General features: G+C 24.7%; 2 protein-coding genes across 8 annotated transcripts in view; one reads left to right on the forward strand and one right to left on the reverse strand.

The window, feature by feature from the left end:
- The window catches only part of LOC103568957 (IQ motif and SEC7 domain-containing protein 1), a 97,698-nt gene that overhangs the window by 49,070 nt on the left and 21,572 nt on the right, over positions 1-27,056 (forward strand). The window contains exons 1-2 of one of the 6 annotated variants that reach the window (XM_008546008.3): positions 680-762; positions 19,682-20,171. The exons of 3 other annotated variants lie outside the window; for them this stretch is intronic. In XM_008546008.3, the coding sequence (XP_008544230.1) occupies positions 19,921-20,171 (251 nt within the window). In that variant the 5' untranslated portion in view covers positions 680-762; positions 19,682-19,920. Of the gene's footprint in view, positions 1-679; positions 763-16,353; positions 16,497-19,681; positions 20,172-27,056 lie in introns of those variants that run through there. 2 more of the 6 variants (XM_053740370.1, XM_053740369.1) reach the window with 2 other exon arrangements.
- LOC103568956 (S-adenosylmethionine mitochondrial carrier protein homolog) lies at positions 12,083-25,472 on the reverse strand. 2 transcript variants are annotated; one of them, XM_008546004.3, is made up of 7 exons: positions 25,245-25,472; positions 13,474-13,565; positions 13,240-13,396; positions 13,048-13,157; positions 12,742-12,988; positions 12,533-12,665; positions 12,083-12,287 (listed from the first exon to the last, which is right to left on the reverse strand). In XM_008546004.3, exons 2-7 carry the CDS (start codon positions 13,534-13,536, stop codon positions 12,161-12,163), a joined length of 837 nt encoding a protein of 278 aa, XP_008544226.2. In that variant the 5' UTR covers positions 13,537-13,565; positions 25,245-25,472; the 3' UTR covers positions 12,083-12,160. The 2 variants fall into 2 exon arrangements, with proteins under 2 accessions (XP_008544226.2, XP_014296846.1); XM_014441360.2 differs by lacking the exon at positions 25,245-25,472 and adding an exon at positions 18,173-18,552.

Genomic DNA, 27,056 nt, shown 5'->3' on the forward strand with positions numbered 1-27,056 from the left:
ATTTAATAGAATTGCGCATCATATTTACTTGATCTCTTCACTTGGAATAAAAAATAATAATAAATACAATGTAATATGTATTTAAAATGAGAGAGTTTGTTATTATGAGTATTGTATTACTGTATATAATAGTATTGGAAGTAAAGAGTAGAATATATAACATAACAAGTAAAGTAATAACTACTATGAGAATAGTAATAGTTTTAACTAAAAGTAGAACTACTAACCACTATATAGTATACTGATGTAGTGTAGAGTAGACAGTACAGTCTACAGTAGAAGAGCATGTTCTCTTAGCTATGGTCCCCCGCGACGATAACGAGTTCAGAAGAGGTGGGGGGTATTCATCTTTCTCTTTCTCTCCTTTTGCTTTACATTGCACTACTCTCAGTACGTTGTATGTACACTAATACTACACGAGAACGGACAACTTCGCGCCATTCTGAGGTACATCGTCGCGACCAGTCAGCCTTAAACCGCGAACTAAGACCACGCGAGTATACGAGTTCGCGGCGGCTCTTTACTTCATTCCATAAATATACACAAGTACAATCTAATGCCAAATAAAAAAAAAGTTATAATAGTAGTATTATATTTATTTATTTTTATGTTTTAAATAAAAAATTATGTTAGTGTTATAAAAAAAAAATTTTGCAATTTTTTTTTCTTTTTTTTATAAATCGTGAGTGGAAATTTTTTTTATATTTTGTTACGTGATAAAAATATAAATAAGTGGTGTGATCTAAATTTTTAGTGTTTGAGGTTTTTTTAAAAATCCATATATTTTATTTTTAAATTGTTGATAAATTATTTAAATTGTTTAAAATTTAATTTAAATTACTGTAGCAATTATTTTTTTATTTATTACTTATCACTATTTTATTGGTTTTAAAATATAAATATTTTTTATCTAATGTATAGGCAATAGTTTTATTGAATTGACGTATTGCTCTTATACTTTAATTGTTTTTCCTGGTAATCGATTGTTATCAGATGTTTAATATAGATAATTATAATTCACTGATAATAATCCGCATATTTACGAATGTGTAAATTATGTGTCAGAGCTAATTTGTGTCTCATGTTGTTATTCAGGGTCATGTAAACTTTATTTATTTACAATAGATGGCTTGCCTATTCTCTTGAGTTTTCTTAAAAACACACACACGTTCAATTTTTTTCGTTTTATTAAAGTATAAAAAGAAAAATTTTACTTCAATAAAATAGACGAGTGCTGTAGGATAAATATTTTTTGAAGTATGAATATAACGTTGGATTACCGCGTGAATGTGAATAGAATAAATCACGAGATATAGAGGAATAAATCTTTGAAAAGTTTTAAAAGAATTGTCAACCGTGAAACAATTATTTAAATTGTTAAAAAAATTTTTTTTTTATTTTGTATAATTAATGGAGATTAAAAATTAGTTTCACTAAATTACTATTTATTGTAATACCATATTACAAAAGTAAATTAGTCATAGAAAATTAAAAAATAATTTTATTTTTAAATTTTGTTCTCAATAGAATAATAAAAAAAAAAAAAAATGATATCAAAAATAAATATTTTCATTAATTTCAGTGCGTAGGTTTGAAGTGATTTCTCTTTTTAATTCTAATGAAAAATTTTTTAGAGACATTTAGAATACTTTTATTTTTTTAATATTTTTATGAACGTAAAAAAATTTATTATGATAATTTTGAAAAACTGTCATTAAATTTTAACATCCCAATTTTTTTTTATTACTAAAATAGAGTCAGTTTTTTATAATTAAAAGTATGGAATTACAAAAATTAGGTACTACTGAAAAAGAAAAAAAAATGACATGATAAGTTTTTTTATAGATCTAAAGATCAAACGCCAGTGACATCAATCACACGATCACTAGAATATTTATTTATGGAATAAAAAAAAACTAAACTTTAAAAATAAAATTATTTTAGTCAACATGTGCACAGATTCGCGACAGAATGTATAAAAAATTTAATAAACATTTGTATTAAAGTATTGACCCACATAAGGGAAAAATAATTATAGACTCAGTAGAGGAAGTGTAGAAAAATATATCGAATAAGGCAGTGATGATGCGGCTGCAGAGCAATTCCTTTCATCTTGACTCGTATTGCTTTTACGTGCGGATGAATTCATAACAGTTATTGAATTTTTCACTCACAATCGTCCAATTTCCAATACTCACTCGTTTTTATTTTTCACTCCTTTCATTTCATTCTTTTCTTCTTATCTTTTCTTTTATTTTACTCATACCCTTACTCTTACTATTACTCTTATTCTTGCAAATCTACCTACCAATAAACATAAAATATTCACGCCGTCACGAAATATTATTTTACTACAAAGAAAGTTGACGAAGACAATCTCAATAATAATAAAAGAAGTGAAAGGATTTTTTTTCTTTTTTTTACTATTCTTTATTGATACACAAATGACATAAAATATCTATAAATTTCTATTGTTAATTATTCAATGCTTTTTCTTTTTCTGTAACTAATAATAACAAAAATCAATATTAGTTATAGACGTCATGCTTTCTTCATTAATAAAAATAATATATAATTTTATTTAAGTTGATACCGGTCGACTAAATCAACTTATAATTAAATAAAAATAGTCATTTATAAATTTTATAAAATAATTTATTAGTAAATATAAATATAATTAAGATTTTGAAAAACTTGTAAAATCACTTTCGCTTACTTATTATCCTAAAAAAATAAAAAAATTTAGGTTTAAAAAATTTTTTTTCTAAATTATTTTTATTCAAATGTATAAAAAAACAAAAATTCGTGTTAATATACTGGTTACAAAAATTAGGAAATATAAAAAAATTCCAAATTTTCGAGTGATTTTCAACATACTGTAACTCGGTGAAAAATGTAGTCGGCTTTCTTAGGATTACTTCAGAACCGTGCATGATAACAAAATTTGAAGTCCAGATCTCAAAACTAGAAACTTGAGGTTACGATTTTTTTTTTTTTTTTTTTTTTTTTTTTTTTTTTTTATACTATGCAATCATTTTTTACTGAGTAACAGCATGTTGAAGATCACTAAAAAATTTGGAATTTTATTATATACCTTAATTTTAGTGACCAGTGTATATACTTTATGTTGTAATGCGACATCTAATATATACAAAAATTTATTTTATACTTTAAATAAATTATACATCTTTCGTTGAAATAAAAGTTATATATTTTTTAAATAATTTTTTTTACTTTCAAGTTTATATAAAAGTTATGATTTAAAAAAAAAACATGAGGTAATATTGGTTTTTTCATTTTTATATGCGAAAAATGGGTGAGGCTGTGATTCAATGTAGTAAATAATTTTGTGTAGTATTGAAAACAGAGCGGGTTTAAATTTTCGTGTTAAATATTTAACATTCTCTCGTGTTGATTTAACATAATGTATTATGTTGTTTATTAACATTTATTTTGTGTCAATCTTTACACTTTCCAAATATAACTAAAAGCAAACTGTACATTTGGCAATATATTGACGTTATGAATAAATAATGTAGTCATAATATAAAATAATAACTGATATTTACCCGTAAAAGCTATTGATTGTTAGAAAAATTAATTTTAATATTGATAAAAATAATTGTAGTGCTATGGTGTCATAGTAAAGCCGGACCATGTTGGCCACCTGAAAAAATTGAAGTAAACACAAGCATAAATTACTATGATCATAGTAAAATTTACAACGATTATATCTCAAATAAATGCATTCATGGTAAATTTTACTAATATGGCCATAGTGATTTTTACATGTAATTATGTAAATTTTGAATAGGTAGCCAACATGGTCCAACTTTACTATAACACCATCATTTCAAATGGAAATAATTTTTCCGTGTACCCTAAAATTTCGAGTAAACCTGGACCATAATCAATCCTGATTACGAAATGATTTGAACTCAAATCATTATAAATAATTTTAAATTATTTAAATAATTCTATATCATGCCTCTTATGGACATTTAACGCTGTAAATTCTTTCTGATCACTTTTTTTAATCAAGGAAACGAATACACCCACTTAACCTTTGAGAAACATTACCCAAAAGTTTGGTACTATGAAGATATTTAGATCTGATCAATAACTATAGTATATTGTGTGACACGGGGTGAAACAAAACAATTTCAGACGGGGGTGAAGGTGATAACCCGAGCCAAAGGCGATGGCTGACATCACTCGATTTGAAATCGTGTTAAATGTCGTGCCACGCACTATATTTTGCTTAGTACCTGCATTGATACTGAGTTTTAATGTCTGTAGTCAGTCAAAAGAGGCTAATTTCTGATCGATAGCGCGGCAACAAAATAATGCTGTATTTTAAATATGCAAATTCAAGTAATTTAACAAGGAAAACGATGGCTTCTTATTGATTTAACAATTGCTTTTACAATATACAAAATTTTTACTGTACACAGGTTTATAAAAAGTTTTATTACAGTCAATAGTTAATTTTATTAGTTAAACATTAATATAAATTCCACTTAAATATTTTTATTGGTATTAATTATGTATAAATTAAAAATAATTCCCATTGTTTGGTCATGATTAAATATAACTCGAAGATATTTAAGTAGTTGATTAATAAATTTATCATTGCTCATGTATTTTATAAAATTGTTTTCCGTTATATATTAACATAATAAATCACCTGTACCTAAATCTGTAGGTATATTATTGTATACATGTATAATGCAAGCGTAAATAATACAAAGAAAATAACAAAAAAATTATCAAGTCCACTGTCGACTTTCCCGCGAACTTTCGCTATTATATATGTATGTATATGTATATATATTTTTGAATACCCGCATAATTATCATCGGCAACTTATGCTGCTCTCATCTCGGGTCTTTTAACAGTTAAAATTTGCTCTTCATTCCGGTTGATGCGTAAAAAAAAGTCGTGAAATAAGCCTCATTATAGCAGTAGTAAATTCATGCACTATAACAATTAACTAAATAATATTTTAATTATTATTAATATTAATTTCTATGGATTTAAAGAAGTAATAACAACAAAATAGCTTAAACATTTTAGCGTGTTAGTATTAACAATAACTGAAGCGTGTCAATTATTCATACGGTTTAACAACCGTGTACAACGCTTTCGGTAAGAAATTTTTAATCTTTTTGCACATGATAATAGTGCACGATTAAATCAATAATTCTTTAACTCTGTAATGCATCACCGATAGCTTGAGATAATACCAAAGGACCGCCAATGCCGCTATACCAGTAAACTGTTGAGAACCATCAATACATCCAATTTACTATTTATTAATGGTGAAGTAAACCGATACAAAGACTTTTATATTACACTAGAATGGTTGATTCAGAGACGTGACCAAACTCTCTGTACTCAGTCTTGTACTTTGTGGGCTTTCTCCTTGATCACAAACTTTTACTTTTGCCACAGGCTAATTTATCAACGACTCTTTTCAAGCATATAAGTTTTCCAAAGTCTTATACTTGCCTACAAATTTATTTACTTTTTTTTTTATTTACACTTTTTATATTGTTCGTTCGGATTCTTCTTTTGTAAAAACCACACTGTCTTGATGGTTTATTAACAAAAAAAATCATTTATAATTGACTTTTTTTTTAAATTAATCAAAATAATTTATTGCCAATGAAGTAGTTTTTTTTTTCTTTTTTTGATTATTAAGTAATTTTTTTATACTGTCAAAAAAAATACTTTTTACAGTAGAGACAACTCATACTTTATTACAAATTTTTGAATTAAGAACATTTAAATTTAAAAATGAGGGAATAATGTGCAAAAGACATCACAGAGTGTAAAAAATCAATTTTTAGATTTGACATCCGTTATTTTGTTGATAATCATAGAAAAAAAAATTTGTTATTACTATTCAGATTTATTTTTTAAAATTTATAATCCTTTTTTTTATTTGAATTAATAAAAATAAATATTAATTTTATTCTAGTTCAAGAATAATTTTTTCAAATTAATTATATATTTAACTAAAAAAATTATTTAAAAATCAGAAAAATATTAATCATACAAAATTTTCAATTTTTTTACTTTATATAAAAAAATTAATAAGTAACTTAATTCTATATTTTATTAGCCGATATTCTAAGTATATTGATTTTATAATTGGTCTATAAAAAATAAACTGACTTTAAAAATACTTTTAAAAGCTAGACTTAAAATTCTGCTTCAATAATAAAAACAATCGGTTTGGCCATGAAAATTGTTATCTATAATTACCTTACGTAAGTTAACTTTTAAAAAAATTAACTGACTCATAAATTAGTGTACTTTGTCTGACTGGTTATCAAATAAACTGCTTTATCATTATCTCAATAAATAAAATGATATAATAAAAAATGATCAATGTGGTTGATTATTTTATAAGCAAGTCGAAGAATTAAATTTCGTGTTTATGTCGTTTTGACATCTGTCGGTTATCAATAGTTATTTTATTAGACATTAAGCTGTTTTTTAAAAAGATGAATACTATTGTCATTTTCACTTTTACCTGGTAGCTATATCTATATGTATATATATATATATATGTATATAATAGTACGTTCGACATCTCGAGCCATAATTGTCGACATAAATGTTTTGTAGGCGCATAAATTTAATCGCCTCGACATGCGTGACGATGACTCACTAGCAAATATTACATTAGTATCGTTCACCAAGTCATTGGCAAAAACAAAATTGAAAAAAAAAAAATTTTATAGTCAGTACGTTTGATTTTTTTTTCTTTTAAATATTATCATTATTTATTATATAAATATTTCGCATCACTAATTCTAAAAGGTCTTATATTTTTATTCGCCCTTTTGACTTTAGTCACTAAGTTTAAAACCAAAAAGGAGTATAATTTTTTTTTTATTACTAGTCATATTGTATATTTATTCTGGAGCTGGAAATTTATTTTTTTCAATTCTTAGCTGTAAAATAAATCTACAATATGATTAGCAACAAAAAAAAATTATTCATCCTTTTGGCTTTGAAAATTTTTTTCCAATTTTCTGCTTTAGAATAACCTTACAATATGATTTGCAATTAAAAAAAAATTATACGCCCTTTTGGTTTTAAGCTTAGTTCTTTTCGAATTAGTACCGAAATTTATTTACTTATAAATTTCTAAAAGTAAAATTATATTTAAATCTTTTAAAAATAAATATATTGATACTCTTCGTGAAAAATAAAATTTAGTCTGAAGAGTATTGGATAAGACAGTATTTCAAGAGATACAAGTGCTGATCTTTATCATGAGTGTCTCCATAGCTTTTTCTAGCAAACGTGATAGAGTATAATAGTAATAGTTTATAATAACAGTAAGTAAGTGTACACTAGTTGAATTGAGAAAAGAATATAGAAAGCTGTATAGATAATACGCCTTAACTCTAGGTGACAACTGGTGAATTGATTCTGTCAGTTGTATTATAAAAAATTGAAAATAAAAAAAAAATAAAGTTTTATCGGATAAGTTGATCATAAAATTCACAATAACTTGGGCGCAGTATCGAGTGTACGGTTCCGCTGGTTTACCACAAACTTCATCGAATGTAATATAAGATATTGTATCCATGTGTATCTTTTAAAGACAATCTTAGATTTTTTTTATTCAATGCTGATTTTTAATAACAAAAAAATATTTTAAAAATTTCGTGATTAGTTGTCATAAAAAATTATTAAAGTATTTTATAAAATTTATGGATATTATAATAAAATTAAAAAAAGAAAAAATATTGTATCTTAATTTAAATTTGTGAAGATAAAAAAAGCCCATGACACAATTATATGACACTGGTTACACATTTTTTTTATCTTTTTTACTTAGTATAGTTACGGCGAACGAGATAATTTACCGTGATTTCATTTCTCGACCTTACACTACTCATCAGAAGGGACATTGTCGTAATAAGAATGAGGAGCGTAGGTTGATTCAATTAATTTACCCTGAATATCACAATTTATAAATATTAGGTCTTATAAAAAAAAAAAAAAAAAAAAACATACCACCGTATTATATTTAACATAAATAAAAATTACCAACTATTTACATTAATTATTTTTTAAAATAAATTCTGGTATTAAATTTAAACTCAAAAAGAAAATTTTATTTAATCTGCTCCATTTTAAAACCCAGTAAAATATAATTCTCATTTTGTTTTTATTTAATCTTTTTAAAAGAATTTCACCTGTTACGCTTGAAAAAAACTTTTTTTTTTTTTTTGTTTTTTTTTTTTTTTCATTAAAACAAACAATGAATTAATTTAAAAAAACAATTTTGTTTTCCCAATCTCCCAAGTACTTGAAAATTTGAATGTTACTTGGGTTTTAAAATTTGACAGCCGTATTTTTTTGAAATTCGAAGTAAATTTAAAAAAAACACACTAGATTTTTATATATTTACAAATATTTACATTGCATATTTTAATTTAAACTTCTGGCAATAGCATTTTAGTTGTGAATGAAAAGTTTTTCGATCTGAAAAAATGTAATCCCCTGTTTTGTTTTCTTATATTAACCTAAAAAGTGTACAAAGAAGTAGAATCATCAATATTCAGAAAAAAAAAATGAGAAAAAATTATTTGGACACTTAACTGTCTCGTCTTTTGTTATAATTCTAAAAATAAATATTTTTCATTAGCTTCCTATTTATCTATCTTCAATAAAGTTTTAAAAATAATATTCTGGCGCTACCATATTTTTGAAAACTAAAATAAATAATGAAAAAATGCAGATCTATATTTCCATTACACGTAATATTTAAAATAAAAGATGAAACGTTTCATACTTGCACTTTATTTCAAGCATCTGTTTTAGCTGCAGTTAAGTCTTTTATTTTTTTATTTTCTTTTATTTAACATTTTGAAATATACCACATGAGCCAAGTGTCGGCGTTATATTTCACTGAAGATTAAGAGCTAAAAGCTTGCAAGAGAAAATTATAGTAGACTTTATAACTATAGCTATAACTATAATCTATTACTATCCACTACTGCAGTAGTTTCAATTGATATTTCTAAAATTATTTTTATTTCATTTTTTTCTTTTGCCATTAAGTACCCGTGAAAACAAAAATTCAAAGACCATTGACTTTTCTAAACTTTAAAACGTGACAGTTTTTTAAAACTGAAAATTCAAGAGAAAAATCAATGATTGACTTAATACTATTGAAATATGCTAAAAAACGGTGAGAAACAGTTCAAAAACAGTTTTTTTCTGAAGGTATTTGCACTTAAAAAAATTATAAAATTTATCACTTTTAATGGAGAGTCAAAAAAAGTTTACAAAAGAGTATAAGCACTCATTCATGATATTGAGTCGATTATTTTTGTCTTTGTATTTTCAGATGTTTAAAGGCATTCTCAGACAAGACCCCCCACTTTTTAAAAATATTTAATTACTTTCAACTGTCATAACGGTAATGTAATTTTATTAATTAATTAAAACATTAATTGAGAGAAGGACAACGTAGTTGCAATTTTGCCAAGATAAAGATTTGAAAAAAAAATCACTTACAGTTGTTATCAATTAGGAATCAAACAAAATTTATCCTACGAATTTTGAAAATTCGAATTATAATATGTCCTGAAGATTTTACTGAAATTTATGTACCAAATTTCGTTTAACTCCTAGTTGATAGTGACTATAAGTATTTTTTTTTTTTTTTCAAATCTATATTCCGACGAAATTGCAACTACATTGTCCTTTTTTCAAATAGTACTTTAATTATTTTTCAATTTATTAATAAAATATTAATATAGTTATAACATTTGAAAGTTATTGAATATTTTAAAAAACTAGGGGGGGGGGCACTGTCTGAGAATACCTTAAGGCTAAGCTGTAATAACCGAATTTTAGAATTTTACTTTTCTTTTAATTTATTATTTAATTGTCATTACTGCAGTTTTCATAGCTTCCGAAAAAAATGTGTAAAACAAACTTTTTCGTAAGATTTTCATCATTTGAGTGACATAAGTATTCAAGACGTAATTAAAAACAGAGAATTCGGTTAGTACTGCTTATCCTTAAGAACGGTTTTCAGATAATTTTGTCCCAGCTTTTCTCTGAAATAAAAGCTCTAAACGCAAAATAAAGACACAGACCCGATGCTTTACTCTACGAACTAGCGAAGTGCACTTGAATTTTTTGATAACTTCCATTTGTTTACGAGAAAAGCTTGGACAAAGTTCCTATTTAATGTACAAGTGCAACAGAGATAGTACCGTTTATCCAGTTGAGTGCGAATAGAGAAACAAATGAAAACGCGTCTTAAGGTAGTTCACTCGCGACATTCGTAGCCAAAAGTATAGCGTAATCGTAACTAAAAAAAGTTAGAGATACTCAGTGCCAGAATATTTTATTTTTGTCAGAGACTGTATCCAATTCATTTTAGTTTTAAATATACGGATACACATTAATACAATCACACTGATGAGTATAATAAATGTGGCAACGCTGCAAACATTTATATTGAATAGTCTATAGATTAAACGTATATAGGTAGCAATTTTTATATAGTGTGAGTTTAATATACATGAAGTTTGTTATTGTTGACAATCACAAATTTTGGATAAAATGAATTTTTGTGCATATTCTCATAATTTTTTGTTTTTAAACTTACAAGAAAATCCCATATAAAAAGAATAAAACTGTCCGATGTGTGCTACTTTCGATATTATAATTTTAAAAAATTCTAAAGCTATTAGAATAACTATCATTAATATAAGTTAATATCAAAAAATATTTTTTTGTTTGTTTAATATCATTGAATAAATATTTAACATTAATAAAAATTATTCCGAAAAATTTTCCAAAAATTTTTTAACCTCCAATACTTTCATGTTCAAAACTTAACCCAACAGAGTGACATTTGAATTTCCGCGGGTTAAGTATGACGACTGCAACGTTGCCGAGTTGTGATTACTGGCCTCACCACATGCCAAGTATTTTAAAATTATTTATATTTTAAAAATCAATATTTTTTAAACAAATCGGTCAAGAAATTCAGAATTTTTTTTCAAAAAATTTCTAATTTTTTCATTCAACAGTGGATAAGTTTAAAAAAAATGGTAAAAACCGTTTCCAAGATATTCAGGAAACTACATGTTTTTTTTATACTTAGTAGATCTCCAGCATGTTAATTATGCACTTTTTGATTGTTAATATCTCGTCTTACAATCGGTGAAAAAATTTCGTTTTTTTTTTTCATTAAATATTAGACATTTTTGTTAATTTCATGTTTTGATTTCATCGCATTCCTAAGAAAAGTCGTTTTGCGAGTGAACTACCTTAAAAATCTTTTTAAAAAAGTTCGTAATTGTGTCATATTTTAGAGTTTTGAATAATCAACACTTTTTCAATCTTTTTTAAAAAAATTTTTTTATATGGGTAGTTAAATTTTAATCTATTATCCAATTTAAATTTAATGAAATATGTTAATTTTGTAAAAGTACGGAAAAGAGTTTCTACTTTATGCAACAAAAAGTTGATGATTAAATTTTTTACTCGACGGTTTAGTGATTTCCCCAGTGACCTGAAGAAGACCTGACCTCATGAGCTTTATTAACACATATATATTATCACACATCCGATATCACGTATCAAGTTTACCCTCATTCCAAACACTAAATACTACAAATATATGTGTATATATAGATATATAATTTAACAAGTTAAAGAAAGAGAAAGAGAGTAAGAAAGAATAATACTTTTGATAAGCAGAAGCGGTACTCTAGGTAAATGGATACGATTCGTTGCTCACGCGTGTGCACACTTTATACCGTTTCGCCTGTGTTCACCATGTAACATTATGTGCACATGCACTGACTCAAGCGTCCAAGCACGTAATACAAATTTCTAAATGCTCCGTTACATACATCCGTCTTTATACTATCTACTGCATTACATACTTTTCTTTCATACACCCCCTTCATTCATATTTATTTTACTATCCATATACTATCATTTAATTTTCTCTATTACTGTTTGCTAATTTATTTATTTTCTTTCTTTATTAATGAATTTTAATCATTCATTTTAAATTCAAAAATCTAATTCACTTGTTTTATTTATTTAATTAAATTATTTACAATAATTATTTATTTAAAAAATTTAAATAATTAATATTTTATACATTTGGTGAATCACAAAATAAAATTGTTGAACAAATATATCTTGATTGTTCATAAACTCCGAAAAATACGAGACCACTGAGTCCGAAACCAAAAGTCCTCAGCGAACATCCAGTAAATAATCTTAAAAAAAAATTACGCAATTTTTTATAAAATATACACTGCAAAAATCGGGAGTCAATTCGGAGTCACTGGAAGTTGCGGAGTTAAAAAAAAAATCGGATCTTACTTCGAAGAGATTAAATGAATGAAAAATCATCCTCTCCACATTTACTTACTCCAAATTCACTCCAGATTTAATTTGCATTTACTCCAAAAATTTTTTACAGTATAAAATAATAAAGTATTAATCACTAATATATAGTTACCCTTTAAGTCCTTTTTCGTTATAAACTTCTTTCATAGTATCTAAAATTTTAACTCTTTTTTGTGATATACTACTTAACATTATTCTTGTTTTTATAACGTCAAACGGTGTTGTTACCGCTGCTGAGATAGAACCTTTGTCAAAAAATAATAAATTTAATTCTGTATTTATTTTTATACTATTGATTAATAAATAAATTAATTAAATTACCAGCAAACGCGCCCGCAATTGCTCCTTCAAGTGGTGTGCAATCTCGTTGCATTTTATTTTTCCAAAATAGTTTAAGAAAATCCCACACAGGCATTTGAAATAAACCAAATGGTAGATCGCGAAGTAAAGTAATACCATACCCACGGTATAAAGTTCTTAACCCGAGAACTGCGGGATGAGTATCAGTTAACAGCGCTTGCCGACGTTGTTTCAATACCTCAACAGGTACTTTAACAAGACAAGCCACCTTAAAAAAATAATCACTTGTTATATCTTTTTATTACAAATTTTTTATTTTTAAATTACCAATTCAGCAGCACAAGCTCCTCCCATATGAACAAATGGATAATGTTTTTGTTCGACATGAGGCTGAACAATTTCTTTGAATCCTTCGTAAGTCGCGAAAAAAAGTGATGCTAAATATATAAAATAATATATTTATATACATAATTTATAAATATTTATTATTAATTTATACGGAATTGTAAATAATATTACCAGTAGGAGCAGATCCAGCAATAGCTGGTCCAAGACCACGATAAAGTTTTTTAAATCCTCCAGATTTTATGAATCCTTGTTTACTTTGTAGCCGCGTTTTAACTGTTTCCATTGGAAAAAATATAACATCATAAACTAGACCAGCTGCAGCACCAGACTGTAAAAAATATTTAAATTTTGATTTAAAAGTTATTAGTTTTATTTGCTAATGGATTTATACTTTTAAAAACTTACTATCATTGAGGACCAAAAAATATTTCGAGACGATTGTTCCATCCTCTTTGTTTCATTATACATTTTAGTGTTTGACTCTTTAACACTCCAATCTGTTATTAATAAAAATTAATAAAACTATTAAATCAATATTCAAAGTTTAAATAATAAAAAATAATTTATTTTATCAATTTCGAAAATTTTAATTTTTTAAATAAAAAAAAATTAGTAATATTTATATTTAAATTATCAAATTTATAAAGAAATAGATTATTATCTAAGGAGTTAATAGATTCTGTGAATATTAAATTTTTGCACGCGACCTATTAAGAATCGTTTAATTCACAGATTTAAATCTTATACATTTACACGGAATTAATTTTTTTTTATTAAAAATTACCCTGTAACTTAAAGTAATCCTGGAACATGATAAATCATTACTCATTTCCATCTATTATCTATCAAGAGTAAAATATTTTCAAAGAAACTATTTTTCTACTATAATCACTCCTAAACATTTATTTTATTTTCAAAGATAATTTTCATGTAAACCCAATAATTCAGCCGCAAAAAAATTTTTAAAATTAATGCCATTATTTTCTACTCAACTTTAAATTAATATTTTTTTAGAATTATTGAAGATACGTCAAAAATATTCTGAAACAAGTTTCTAGAAAAATGAATTTTCCAAAAAAAAGCTATCAAGTAGTTTTCACGTAACTGAACTTCGTTTATCCTTTAGAAAATTTTGAAAGAAAAAAAATCCGCACAATTAAAAATTTAATTTCGAGTATTCAAAAACTAAGTATTAAAAAAAAAGGGAAATTTCAATTAAAATTATGGTACTCTAAATACATATTTAAAATTAATTGACTTATGGACAGTAAAAAAAAATTATTTATACTACATAACATAAAATATACATTGTGATTTTAATTTTTATGACTCGAATTGAAAGAAATATAAAAATAAGATAATTTGTAATCATATTTGTATTTTATATTTCGGACTAATTCGAAATGGTTAACGATTTCAAATAATTTTCTCTAAATTTCATGGAAAATTTTGAACAAGACAAATTAAAAATCTAATGATATTCATTATTATTTTTATTTCCTTTTGTTAATCAGATGCCCTATTTATTCTAAACTGCAGTGTAATGTTATGTTTCAATGATTAAAAAAAAAATTATTTATAAATATATGATAGAACTACCGGTTCTTGACACTTTGAGTACCCGTTTTAGACACTGATAAGTTTGATAAGCTGATATATGAAATACGCAAAAATATGACAGATGTTTTTGCCGTACTAAAATATATAATAATATTTATTACAGTAAAAAAATTTTTTATATTCTTTCTATACAAATAGAAAATACAGTGTCCGCAAATGGTGCAATATCAAAAACCGGAGCTTTTATCTCATATTTAATTTATTAAAAACCAGCAGATCAACAAAAATTTTTTATAAACAAATCTAAATATTTCTAATCAACTTACATATTTGAAATATTAGTAGACAACGTTTCTTTTAACTATCGAATAAGTAATTCCACATTAATAATTACAAAAAGAATAAATGGTGAGAAATATTTTTAAATCTAATTATACATAATGATTATAATATGAAATTATAATTATAACTTATTGACATTTAATGATAAAAATGAAAAGTTAAAAACACGTTTAGACTTATCAATATTTAAAAAAAAAATTTATATATCATATGCACGCTATTGAAAGAAGATTAATTTAATTTAGGTTTCTGTGTTATCTATAAATTGTTTTCATCTGTAAAAACTATTGAGGTTGAAGTACTCACACTCTTTTGATAAATATATATCATACACATGTGCTTATAGCTTTGAACCAGGCAATTATCGAAAGTTTTACATGAAAAGTACTTAGCAATATATTTGAACATAACTAAAGCGAATCGAGTACGTATGAAAAATTCTACGACCCACATTCCGTGCACTAGTTAGTCTTATTTGTTTGATAAAAACTTTAAAATTCAATTTTTTTATTCGATATTCTATAATTAGTATATTAGGTAAACTTTAAGTATCAAAACTTTTTTTTTATTATACTTTTTACTAGTATAGCAACACTGGCGGAAAAATTTATCAGGGGATTATCCCTTGTATCGAAACTTTAAGATGTTTGATAAAAATTTTTCTTTCTTCTCATCATAGAAACTTATTTTTTATCGAATCGAGATATAACTCCATTTTCATCATAGACAGAAAAAACTTTCTTCGCTTACTTCATTTTTATTTTCTTTCAATAATTTAATAAGACTTTATTTACAAAGGACTATATATATATAATGTCATCAAAAACATATTCAAATATAAATTATTATATGTTTTTAAATTTAATATCACAATAAACTATATTTATATACACAAAAAAAGGATTTCTTGGCTCAAAAAACTATTATTCGCTCCAAGAATTTTTTTGCATTCTGAATTGAAAACAAAAATTTTCTTAGGGCTAGAAAAATTTTTTGCCCCAATAAATTTTATCTAGTTCTAATAAAACTTTTGTTTTCAATTCGTAATGTTAAATATTTCTTGCGCCAAAAAATCTTTTTTTTTTCTGTGGATATATATATTAAATATTTTCTTAATTATACATATTTATGTCATATCACTGGTATTTTATATATACTCATGTCATATTAGTAATATGTGATGTCATATAACTATAGAACTATAATTTCGTTTAATATATATATAAACAAGTAAAGGCAAAAGGCATAACATCGCGATTCATCCATGTAAATATATTTGTAGATATATATTTACATGTATGTATATATATGTAGTGGGAGTGAAACTGACTGTTTACCACCTCTCTCATAACTTTGACAGTTCCATTACCGTATCAAAAGCTAACGGCAGCATCGTATGGATAGTTCACGTCTGTGAATCGACGCGTGCGGTGGTCCGTCAGGTAGTTGTTACAATCCTCTTTAATTATAATTATTTATTTTTATTAAAAAAATTTTTTCCTCATTTACATCAACAGTAAAACAGTGTAATTATTTAAAAAATTATTCTATTAAAAAGTGATTGTGCTTTTTAGTGAAGAAAAAAAATTACTTCTTTTTTTTTTAATGTCAGAGAACGAATTGACGTGAGAAAAATTGTGTATTTAGCAACGATGGAACAATAGTGATGAAACATAAAAAGAAACATTACAAACGGATACATGGGATAGATCTGTTATTTGCGACAATTAATGATATTTTTTAGTGCAATATTTTTTTTACTCAGGACCTACTTTTTTTTTTAGTACATGACAATAAACAAATAAAGAATAGAGTCCATCCAACCGCTTCGCGTTGGAGGTGTGCAATATAATGGAATAACAGAACAAAAATATATTATTTGTTTATTTAGTAAAATAAAAAAATTCCATTTTTTTCTTGCGTTTAAATAAATTTTTTTTATTTTGAAAGCTATTAAAATATTGGGTTTTCCAACTTTTATTTTGACACAATAGTTAAATATTCATTCTCAGAACTAAATATAATTGTTGTTTATTGATTCTAGGAACCGGATGACTTTAATACGGAGTAAATTTAACAAAATATAGATAAATCTAAATTTAAACGATCGTCAGTTTGTTTTTATTCTCTTTTTTTTTTTTAATTTTATTGTAAAATAACAGGTCATAAAAGGTTAAAATATTCAAATGAAAATAATAAAAAAAAATTCTATCCAAATATAACATAGAAAAAGTAAAAAGGTTTACGTTTCATGACGTTTCAGTATTTTTGTAGGTAATCACACGAAAAACCGGCTGTCTCACGTACCATTTTTATATCCAGTCACCAAATTTAATTGTTAAATTTAACAAAACAATATTTTATACAAACCTTTTTTTTTTTTTATTCAAATTAATTAATACCACAACAATAAATTACATAAACCACAAAAATTCAAATACGTTTGCATTCATTTATATATATATATATATATATATATATATATATATATATATATATATATATATATATATATATATATATATATATATATATATATATATATATATATATATATATATATATATATATATATATATATGATGGTCCTCAGGAAGCTACGGTTCTAGGATCGAATAAATATCTTTATCTATCAATCTATATATATATAATGAAAAAAAGGATTTCTTGGCGCAAAAAATTTTTTGAATTATGAACTAAAAATAAAAATCTTTTTAGGATTAGAAAAAATTTCTTGGCGCAAGAAACTTTCTCGCCCCAATCAATTTTTTTTTTTTTTTTTTTTTTTTCAATTCGTAATGCAAAAAAATTCTCAAGGCAAATGAAAATTTTCTTGGGATGAGTAAAAATTTCTTGCGATAATAAATATTTTTTTTTTTTGTAGGGAAGGGAGGGGCAAAAAAACGGGTTACTTAACGAAATACTGAGTTTTTGAAGACCCAAATACGCTAAATATTTTTTTCCTTAATGACATCCAAAGTAAATAGAAAAAATTTTCAGTTGCGAATAAAAAAAGGAAATTCGCATTTTTGTAGGCAAATGGGGTACCCCTTAAAAAAGGTGAAAAAGCTGACAATCGATTTTTGAAAAAGTTTAAGAAAACAAATTCAAAATAACGCTCAATTATATTTGCAAAAGTGATTTTGGAATGTTTAAAAAATATTTAAAGAATAAAATTTTGGGGGTACCCCGTTTTACCTACCCTACCCCATTTTGGCCCACTCCTCTTCTCCTATACATATGCACATATATATACACAGAAAAAATAAAATGAAACTGTCAATTTAAGTTAATAGTTATGACTGGCAGAAAATTTACAAGTAAAGTGATTTACTGATGATTGTTATTCATCGAGTTTGTTGTATCGTACGTGCGACCTCGATGCGTGGATATTAAAGAAGAACAAACGGTATTAACTTTGACATATTAGCCTGTCTGTAACGTATAGTAGTATTCGTATTATATCTAGGCCCTGAATTTTAAATAATTAAATGTCCATGGCTAAATAACATTAATTCAAACATTTATTTACTCAAGTGTAAATATATATGTACAATAAAATTAAACAAAACAAATAAATGTTTTATTATATAGACAAGATGAAAAAAATAAAAGTTGTAAGCTCGGATGTATGTATAACTATTTGTAAACATATTATTGAGCAATAATGTACAATTCCATAGTTAAGTATATGTACAGTAAACTATATTCATCTCAATTACTAATTCATGTCGCTTTCTCATTTTTTTTTTTTTTCATTATATTAGGACAATGCTCCTATTCGTTTTCCGTTTGATCATACGATCATATCATATCAAATCACGTTATATTTATATTTTACTACTCTATATCATTAGAAAGTTGTCATACACGACAAATTATAAATATATTGAAAACTAATAAAAAGCTATTGGAATTTTCTATTCCGTATTGAAATAAACATACTTTATTTTTATTATTTTATTTCAATTAATTAATCCAATTTTTTGTCGATTAAGATCATTATCAATACGTCAATTCAAGGATTGAGATAGAAAGTACAGATTATAGTATAGTATAGTATAAAAATGTCATTAGATATTCCATATTAAATTTTGATTATCAGTACGTAGACTTTGATTGATATCATTGTGTTGAATACTCAACTCTGAATGATATTCAAATTGAAGATGAGTGTAAGTTGTTAGACTCTTGTTATTCGTGATATATATGGATTTAGTTTACGTCGGATTTCTTGTCCTGAATGGCACGAGTTTTAAATTAAGTGGCACTTTAAACTCCACAGTACACTTGAATTACTGGGCAAAATACCAAGACATAGAAATAGAACAAGTCGATAACATTGAAGGTCGAGAATATTTTTTTTTTTTTTTTTGATCAAGGTACTTAAGTCAGTACTTTAATACTTTAATGACTTAATGAATATTCTACATTATTTTTCACTTACATACAAGAATATTTTAACACTTCTATCTATTAAAAATTTTATCAGCAATTTAAAATTATAAATTATTACCAATTTTTCTCACTATAAATTTATCTGACAAAAATGTTTTAAAATAATTTATAACAAGTTACAAGAAAATATAACAATGTATTTTATTATTTTTTTTTTTTTTGCCAAAGGATGCAAATTAAAATTGATTAAAAAAATAATGATTTACATTGAATGTATTTTTTTGTAATTAATATCTTAAAATTAAATATTTAGATCCGATAGATACAGTGAAATGTATCTTTAATAATTCAGGATAAATAAAATATAAATCCACCGCAAGTGAAAAACGAACCAAAGAAATTCGAACATCAAAAAATAAAAGTAAAAAAAATAAAAGTCTAATAAAATTATGTATAAAAAATTTCTATTGACATGATACAAGAATCATACATTGAGAAAGGCAGATTGTGGAAAAACGCGTGACTTAAATTATTGTGTCGTGACTAAAGTGAATGCATATACCTGAGGAAAGTGAAATAATGTTTGGTATAACGATGGTTGAACCTCGGGAGAGGATTATTGCCTGTCCAACTTCTCGGACTTTACAACACCAGCAAAGTCCACAGCGACATTATCATCAGGTTATTAAAACCACCCGAGTACATCATTCATCTAAAAATACACGTGTTGTTACAGTCCAAGAAAAAGTTATCAGATCACGTTTGCAACTTGGATATTCAACTCCTACAAATTTTATCAATCGGTATTTAATTGTTTTTATCATTATTGATAACACACTAACTAAATATAATTATTATTTAATTAATTAACCAAAATATTTTTTTCTTACAATGCAGTCATAGATATTTTATTTATCGTCATCGATATTTTTCATGAGTATGAATGTAGCAGAAGACATCAGATAAATTTAAAATTATTAATGAATAGAGTAAATAATTAATAAAATAAAATTTAAAAAAAAATGCCCATTTAAAAAATTATAAAATTCATAAGTGCATTTTTTATAAATGTTATTTTTTTAATCATTTCCTCTATTTTTTCATAACTTTAAATTTCTCTGATGCCCGCCACATTCACACTCGTATATTTTTGTCTATCATTATTAAAAAAAAATTTTTTTTTTTAATATTTTTTAAAGATTCATTTAAAGCAAAAAAAAAAATATTGATGTTGATTTGTCCGTACACAGAAAAAAAAGTTATCTTGAGTTAAGAAAATATTTTAAAAGACAAACGTTTTCGGGAACCAAGTCAAGATTTTCTTAAGCCTAGAGAATTTGTCTCGGTTGAAAAAAAATTGTCTAGGCCAGAGAGGTTTTCTACTTTAACTGAGAAAATTTACGTTTCCAGAAAAATTTTCTTGAATCAAGAATATTTACCTTTAGTCGAGAATTTTTTTTTTCTGTGTAAGAACAATTTATTAAAACTTGAACTCTAAAATTAAATATTTAATAAAAAAACTTCCTGGATTTATTTAAATGTACGAAATAATTCTCGTAAATCCTTAATAACAAAAATTATTTTTCCATTGAATAACTAATTATTTGCAAAAAAGAAACCGTTTATTAAACTTTTTTTTTAAATAAACTCATATGTTAAAATCCATCAACAGGTAGTTAAATAAACCGGAAATGATATTTCGTGACAAACATCACGACGAAAATATATACAATAAAAAGTATCAATTTTGCTGAACTATCAATTAATTTACAACACACTGTGTTATATATTTATATGTTAAAAATATAAAATACTTTAGTACGTGATTAAGTATTGGCTCCCACGCAATTTATTCGTGCTAAAAACCGGCAATTCGTACCAGGAGGTGCACAATACTCCTGGGATTTATGCAATGCTTTAAACGTTTTCTCTACATACTATAAATATTTCCGTGATCAAGAAAGAGTAAGAGATAATAAATACTATCGTGTCGTTACTTGTTTGGCTAATCATCAATACATGACATATAATTATTTAATTATATAGTCTTATAGTAAAACTTTCCAGGATATTTTTGTCATTGGTTTTTTTTTCTTTTTATTATCAAACCATATAATTTGTTTATATTTATCTATCGGCATCAATAAAGCTGTTGATCATCTTCCGAAAGATATTCATTATTTTTTACTCGTAAATTGTGTCATCAGTCATCGGCTTGTCACTTTAATGTGTTATATGATGACATTAAATGAAAGTTTTATTTTACACACTTAAGTAATAGATTATTACCCATTATTATTATTATTATTATTATTATTATTATTTTTACTATATTAAAGACATTAATTAACAGATCACCAAAATCTTTTATATCTTACTAGCTCATCATTTCCTTTTACTTTCAATCATTTTTATTATCTGTTGCCTTTATATATTACATAAATTTAATATATATATAAAGTTACAAAACGACAATTAAATAAATTTAATGACCGTATTTTAAAGAAATTTTATTGAGAATTTTATGATAGGTTATTTGATTACGAAAATAAATTTAATTTATATAAAAAAAGTTCAAAGACATTTATAATTAATAAAAAAAAAAAACCCGGGGAGGGGGGTAAATAAAGTAGTAAAGTATTTTTGAGTGTATTAAAAAATTATCATAGGTAGATATAAAAAATTTTAATTTCCGTTGAGTAAAGTTTATACAAGTGTACAGAAATACTCTTGACTACCAACACATAATAATTTTTAATTAACGTAGCAAATATTTTTTTTGAGATATAAAATTGTTTAGTTGGTTAATAAATACGTATAAATTTTTTTACTAGATAAAAATTCATTTAAATCTATTAATTAGCAGTCTTTTTAAGTTACATAATTAACCAGACTAAAAACTTAATAAAAAAAAATAAAATCATTTTAATTATAACAATAAAATATAAAATAAATATAATATGATATGTTGAATAATGAAAAAAAAAATATTTTGACGATACAATTACGTAACTGTAGTATACTTCCTCTTTACGTTAATTATCTTTCAGACAATACGCGGTAATATATATCATGAATTATTATAAACTGATAATTTAAAAAAAAAATAAATAAATACATAATAATAATTATTGTAAATTTTTTAGTTTATTGCTCGAAGCTTTTTTACGTATGCATGTACGTAGTTTTGATAATTAAATACTTAAACTCGTTAATTTTAGTATGGATACGATAATATCCCAGGGGGCAATTAGACATTTGCAATGACGTTCTAGGAACTATTTATCCAACATAATTGCGTCGCTCGCCACGGCAGCCTTTGCCGCGAGAGCCTCGTTATGTTACGCGACTCACTTTATTTTACCATAAGACGACCTCGGGCGATTTTCTCAACAGACGAGTCTCTTTCTCTATACTACTCCACTCTGCTGAGGATTGAAAAGTATGAAAAAAAAAAAAAAAAAAAAAAAAAAAAAAATAAATAAATAAATAAATAATAATAAAATAAAAACTTGACCTGTGTGTATACTTGAATACTTATATAGTCAGCCGGTGAAATCGGTAGTAAAGTCGATGTCAATTCCAAGTTGACGACGTTAAAATGAACGACAACTATACGTCTTTTAAAAAAGAAAGAAAAAGATCAATGAAAATAAATACATATAACAAACATATCTGTATATATATTTACTTAGCACTTTGTCACGAACCAAGTCTTAATTTTCCTAGAGGTCAAGACGACCATTTTGCACACCATTAGTCCAATTTTTTTTTCTCAAGGACTCTTTCTCTTTTATTTCCTTTTCTGTCTTTTTCGTAATTACATAAATTTTTAAAATTAAATTTAAAAAAAAAAAAAAAATTATGTAAAATTACAAACTTGACTTTTGTTATCTTTACATTAATTTTTTTTTTTTTTTATTATGAATAATTTTAATTGCACTCAGGGACATCTTTCGCATCATATGAAAAATGAATCATCGTTACAAACTCATTTGTAAATGTAATTATGACATTTGAAAAAGTATAATCAAAGTCATTAACATTCACGCTACCGCGACATAAAGTTGAATCAAAGTAAGATATAAAATAAAAAAAATATTAAAAAAAACATGTTTATATGTTACGTATTCAAGTAGAGCATCAGTGTCCTATACTATAGTCTGCATAAAACTTTAAATTCTAGTCAAGCTGGTACATAACATCAGCGGATTCTTAATTACTAATTACAAAATTATTTTTTTAATAAAAGTTAATAAGAGATGAAGATGTTAATTAACTAAGATTTGATTAAATGGGTCACGCTCCAATTATTTGTTAAAACGTGTACTAATGATACGGATCTAAATATGATCAAAGACCAAAGGGCTTTGGTTTCCGCAAGAGAACTTCTATTAATTGCCATAACTTTGTTAATAAGGCACGTATATGTACTTAGTTATGGTTATGTTACATTAGAATCGATATGCTAGATATATTAATATATCTATATATATTCTATAATGAGTATTTTAATATGGTAGTTACTAATGACGCACACACAGACACACGCACATACATATGGTGTGTCATTTAAATGGTTTGTAAACATAACTTTTATATTTGTATATATTATGCAGTATTTTTATTATATTTATATTAAACTCATATATATTGTATGTCGAGTACTAAAGTTATGTTTTTTGGGTTTATGACTTGGTTTATTTTTTTGGGGGCGAACTGGATAATAAAGTATCATATTGGGAGCATACCATAAATCATAGTCTAAAATTGAAGTGATAAATTTAAAAAAAAAGTATATGTATATATAATGTTTCAATGTTTTGAAAATAATACTACTTATTATGTTTTTTTATTTTTACTACAACTTAAAAAGTAGTCAAAAATATCAATAAATTTTTTTAAATATCCAGTCTGCAGCTTTTAAAAATATGTATATTTTTTTTCTAGTTTTTTATGCGAGAAAAAATTTTTAAAAAGTTTTTAAGCTCGGAAATAGTTTAATAAATTTTATGTTCGTACGCCCTGTTAATATAACTTCTCCGTGTCAGGGTAAAACGGTTCACTAAAAAAAATTAGATATGAATAAAATTTTTTCTTTCATGTACGAAATCAACAGAAGTATCAAAATCTAAAAATACTTAATTTGATAAAAAAAAAAAGTCTAAAGATATTTTTTTTTAGTGTTCTATGACCATGACAGTGTCAAAATTACTCTAAAATATTTAAAAAAATTAAATCAATTTAAAATTAAATCTATCAATGAAAAAAAATTGATCTTGAAAAAAATGATCCTGAAGTTAAACAATTAAAAATTTTCAGATTTTTTTTTCAACAAAAAAAACTAAAAATATGCACATGTAGAATATTTAAAAAGCTATAGGTGCAATTTATTAAAATATTTATTTTTTATTTGATTAAAAAATTATTGGATGTTGATTAACTTCAATATCATCGAAAGAAAAATTATTTATATAAAATGCATAGAGGGCGTTGTGTGCTAATAATTTTTAAATTCAAAATTGCGAATTATACGGACTTTTAGTTAGTAAAAGTTTTTAATACTGACATTGAAGTAATTACTTAAAATTTTTTTAATTAGATCAATAAATAGAGCTTAAAAAGTACTTAGCCAAAGCCATTTGTTACGCTTAACTTTTATTTATTTATTTTTTTTTTAAGTTTGTTCCAGTTACTAGACAGAATATCATTTTTTATACCGCCACCCAAATGCAAAAAAGATTTATTTCTTTCACTTCAAAAAATAAAAAGGATAAAAAAAAAGAAATATTTATAAATTAATTGTTGTGATAAATATCAATTATTTTAGTATTTTCACAAAATATAGAGCTAGATACAAATCTTAAATATAATACCTCTAATAAATTGACGTCTCTGGTGGATTTAAATAAGCAGAACGACGAATCAATAGATTCCTATAAGATATATGAAACACAATGAAAAACTAAGGTATTAAATATTAAAAATTATTACTTATTTACTTGTTATAATTAATTAACTACTAATTATAATAATTATTGACGCAGAATAAATTAATTAAATTATTGATATTGCGAGGAACGTGTTCGATTATTTACACTAAATTAAAGGTTAGTATCGTAGTATATTAAAACACCACCAGGAACGTTCGTATCTTTTCCCGCTGAAATTTAAAATATCAGCAATAGAGACTTCTAGTGTATTATTAGTTTATTCAACAAATTAATGTAAAATACTTAAAAAGTTTTGTATGTTTGCTCTCTTGATAACTTAAGTATTTATTTGAATAGATTTTATTTTACCTCTTTTATTCAAATATAAGAAATCTCTTATCATTAGAAAATTATTTAGCTCTGAGCTCAGTAGTAATGGCGCGAAAATATAAAATTCAAAAAACAGTATTTTATTTTTCATTTTTAACTAAAAATAAATTTTTAATTAAAAGAAAAAAAGAAGTTATGATTACAAGTTTGATTTTTAAAAATTGAATTTTCAACAAATGTCAATGTTTGAAAATATTTGAAATTTATTTCGAGTATTGACAAGGAAATGCTTATGTCTATACACGCGTGCGTGTGAGTATGCGTCTATATTACAATTTTCATTATTACTATTGTAAAAAGAAAATTAAAACAAAAAATTTTATTAGTTTTAAAATTTGTAAATTTTCGCGGGACTGCTGTATTTAGTTAGAGCTTAAGAATTGATGAATTTACAAAACAAATTCTAATTACTATTATGCAAAGTTTCTTAAGGATGTTACTTTATACTTAAAAAAAATATATATGTATTTTTTTAAATTTATTTGTCACAAAAATATTTAAAATTAATAATAAGAATATCATATTAAAAAATAAAAATAAATAAATCAGCAGAAATAGATCAGTATTTCACTCTCTTGGATTTTTTTATTAAAAAAAAATTATTTCATTGATTAAAAATAATTAGTTTAAAAATAAATCCATAGATAATTAGTAGAAGTTAGTCATAGAAATTAGTCTATTAATAAAATATAGAAGGAGTATATACTAGTAGAAGGTTAACAATTGGATACCAAACTTATACGTCATATTATGTAAATATTTTTTTTTTAGGTATTTATATACTAATGCGAAAGCAAACTTCTGATAAACTTTTGGTACTTACATAACTTTTTATAAACTAATAATACTTGGTAATTTTAATTTTATCAAATATTATTATTAAATTTATCAGTAAGCCACTGATAGTGGGATAACATGCGTAATAATTTTTTTTAAATATTTTCAAAGTTCAAAGTATGAAATAAATTCTGATTTAAACAACGTAATTTTTTTGTTCTTCATAAATTTAATCGTTAAAATTTTTTTCATATATTGCATAATTTTAAAGATTAGCAGACAATTCAATTCTTAAAATATGAGTTATAAGTTTTTAAAACCAAAGAATTAATTTATTAATTTAGCACTTCAGAAATTAAAAAAAAATAATTTAATGTACTGAAAAAAAAAAAAGAAAAATTTTCTATTTAATAAAATGATATCAGGAAAGAATTTTCGGAATAAATAAATTTCATATAATTCAAAATACCTTCCGCTATAAATATAAATAAAATTTGTACGTTTGCCAAGGTCTTTATTTTACAGGTAAAATAAAGATGACCCCAATGTCATTATATTCGTATATCCATACATATTGTATTACGATTA

This window comes from Microplitis demolitor, chromosome 7 (genome assembly GCF_026212275.2).
Source record: "Microplitis demolitor isolate Queensland-Clemson2020A chromosome 7, iyMicDemo2.1a, whole genome shotgun sequence".
NCBI classification, from domain to species: Eukaryota; Metazoa; Arthropoda; class Insecta; order Hymenoptera; family Braconidae; genus Microplitis; species Microplitis demolitor.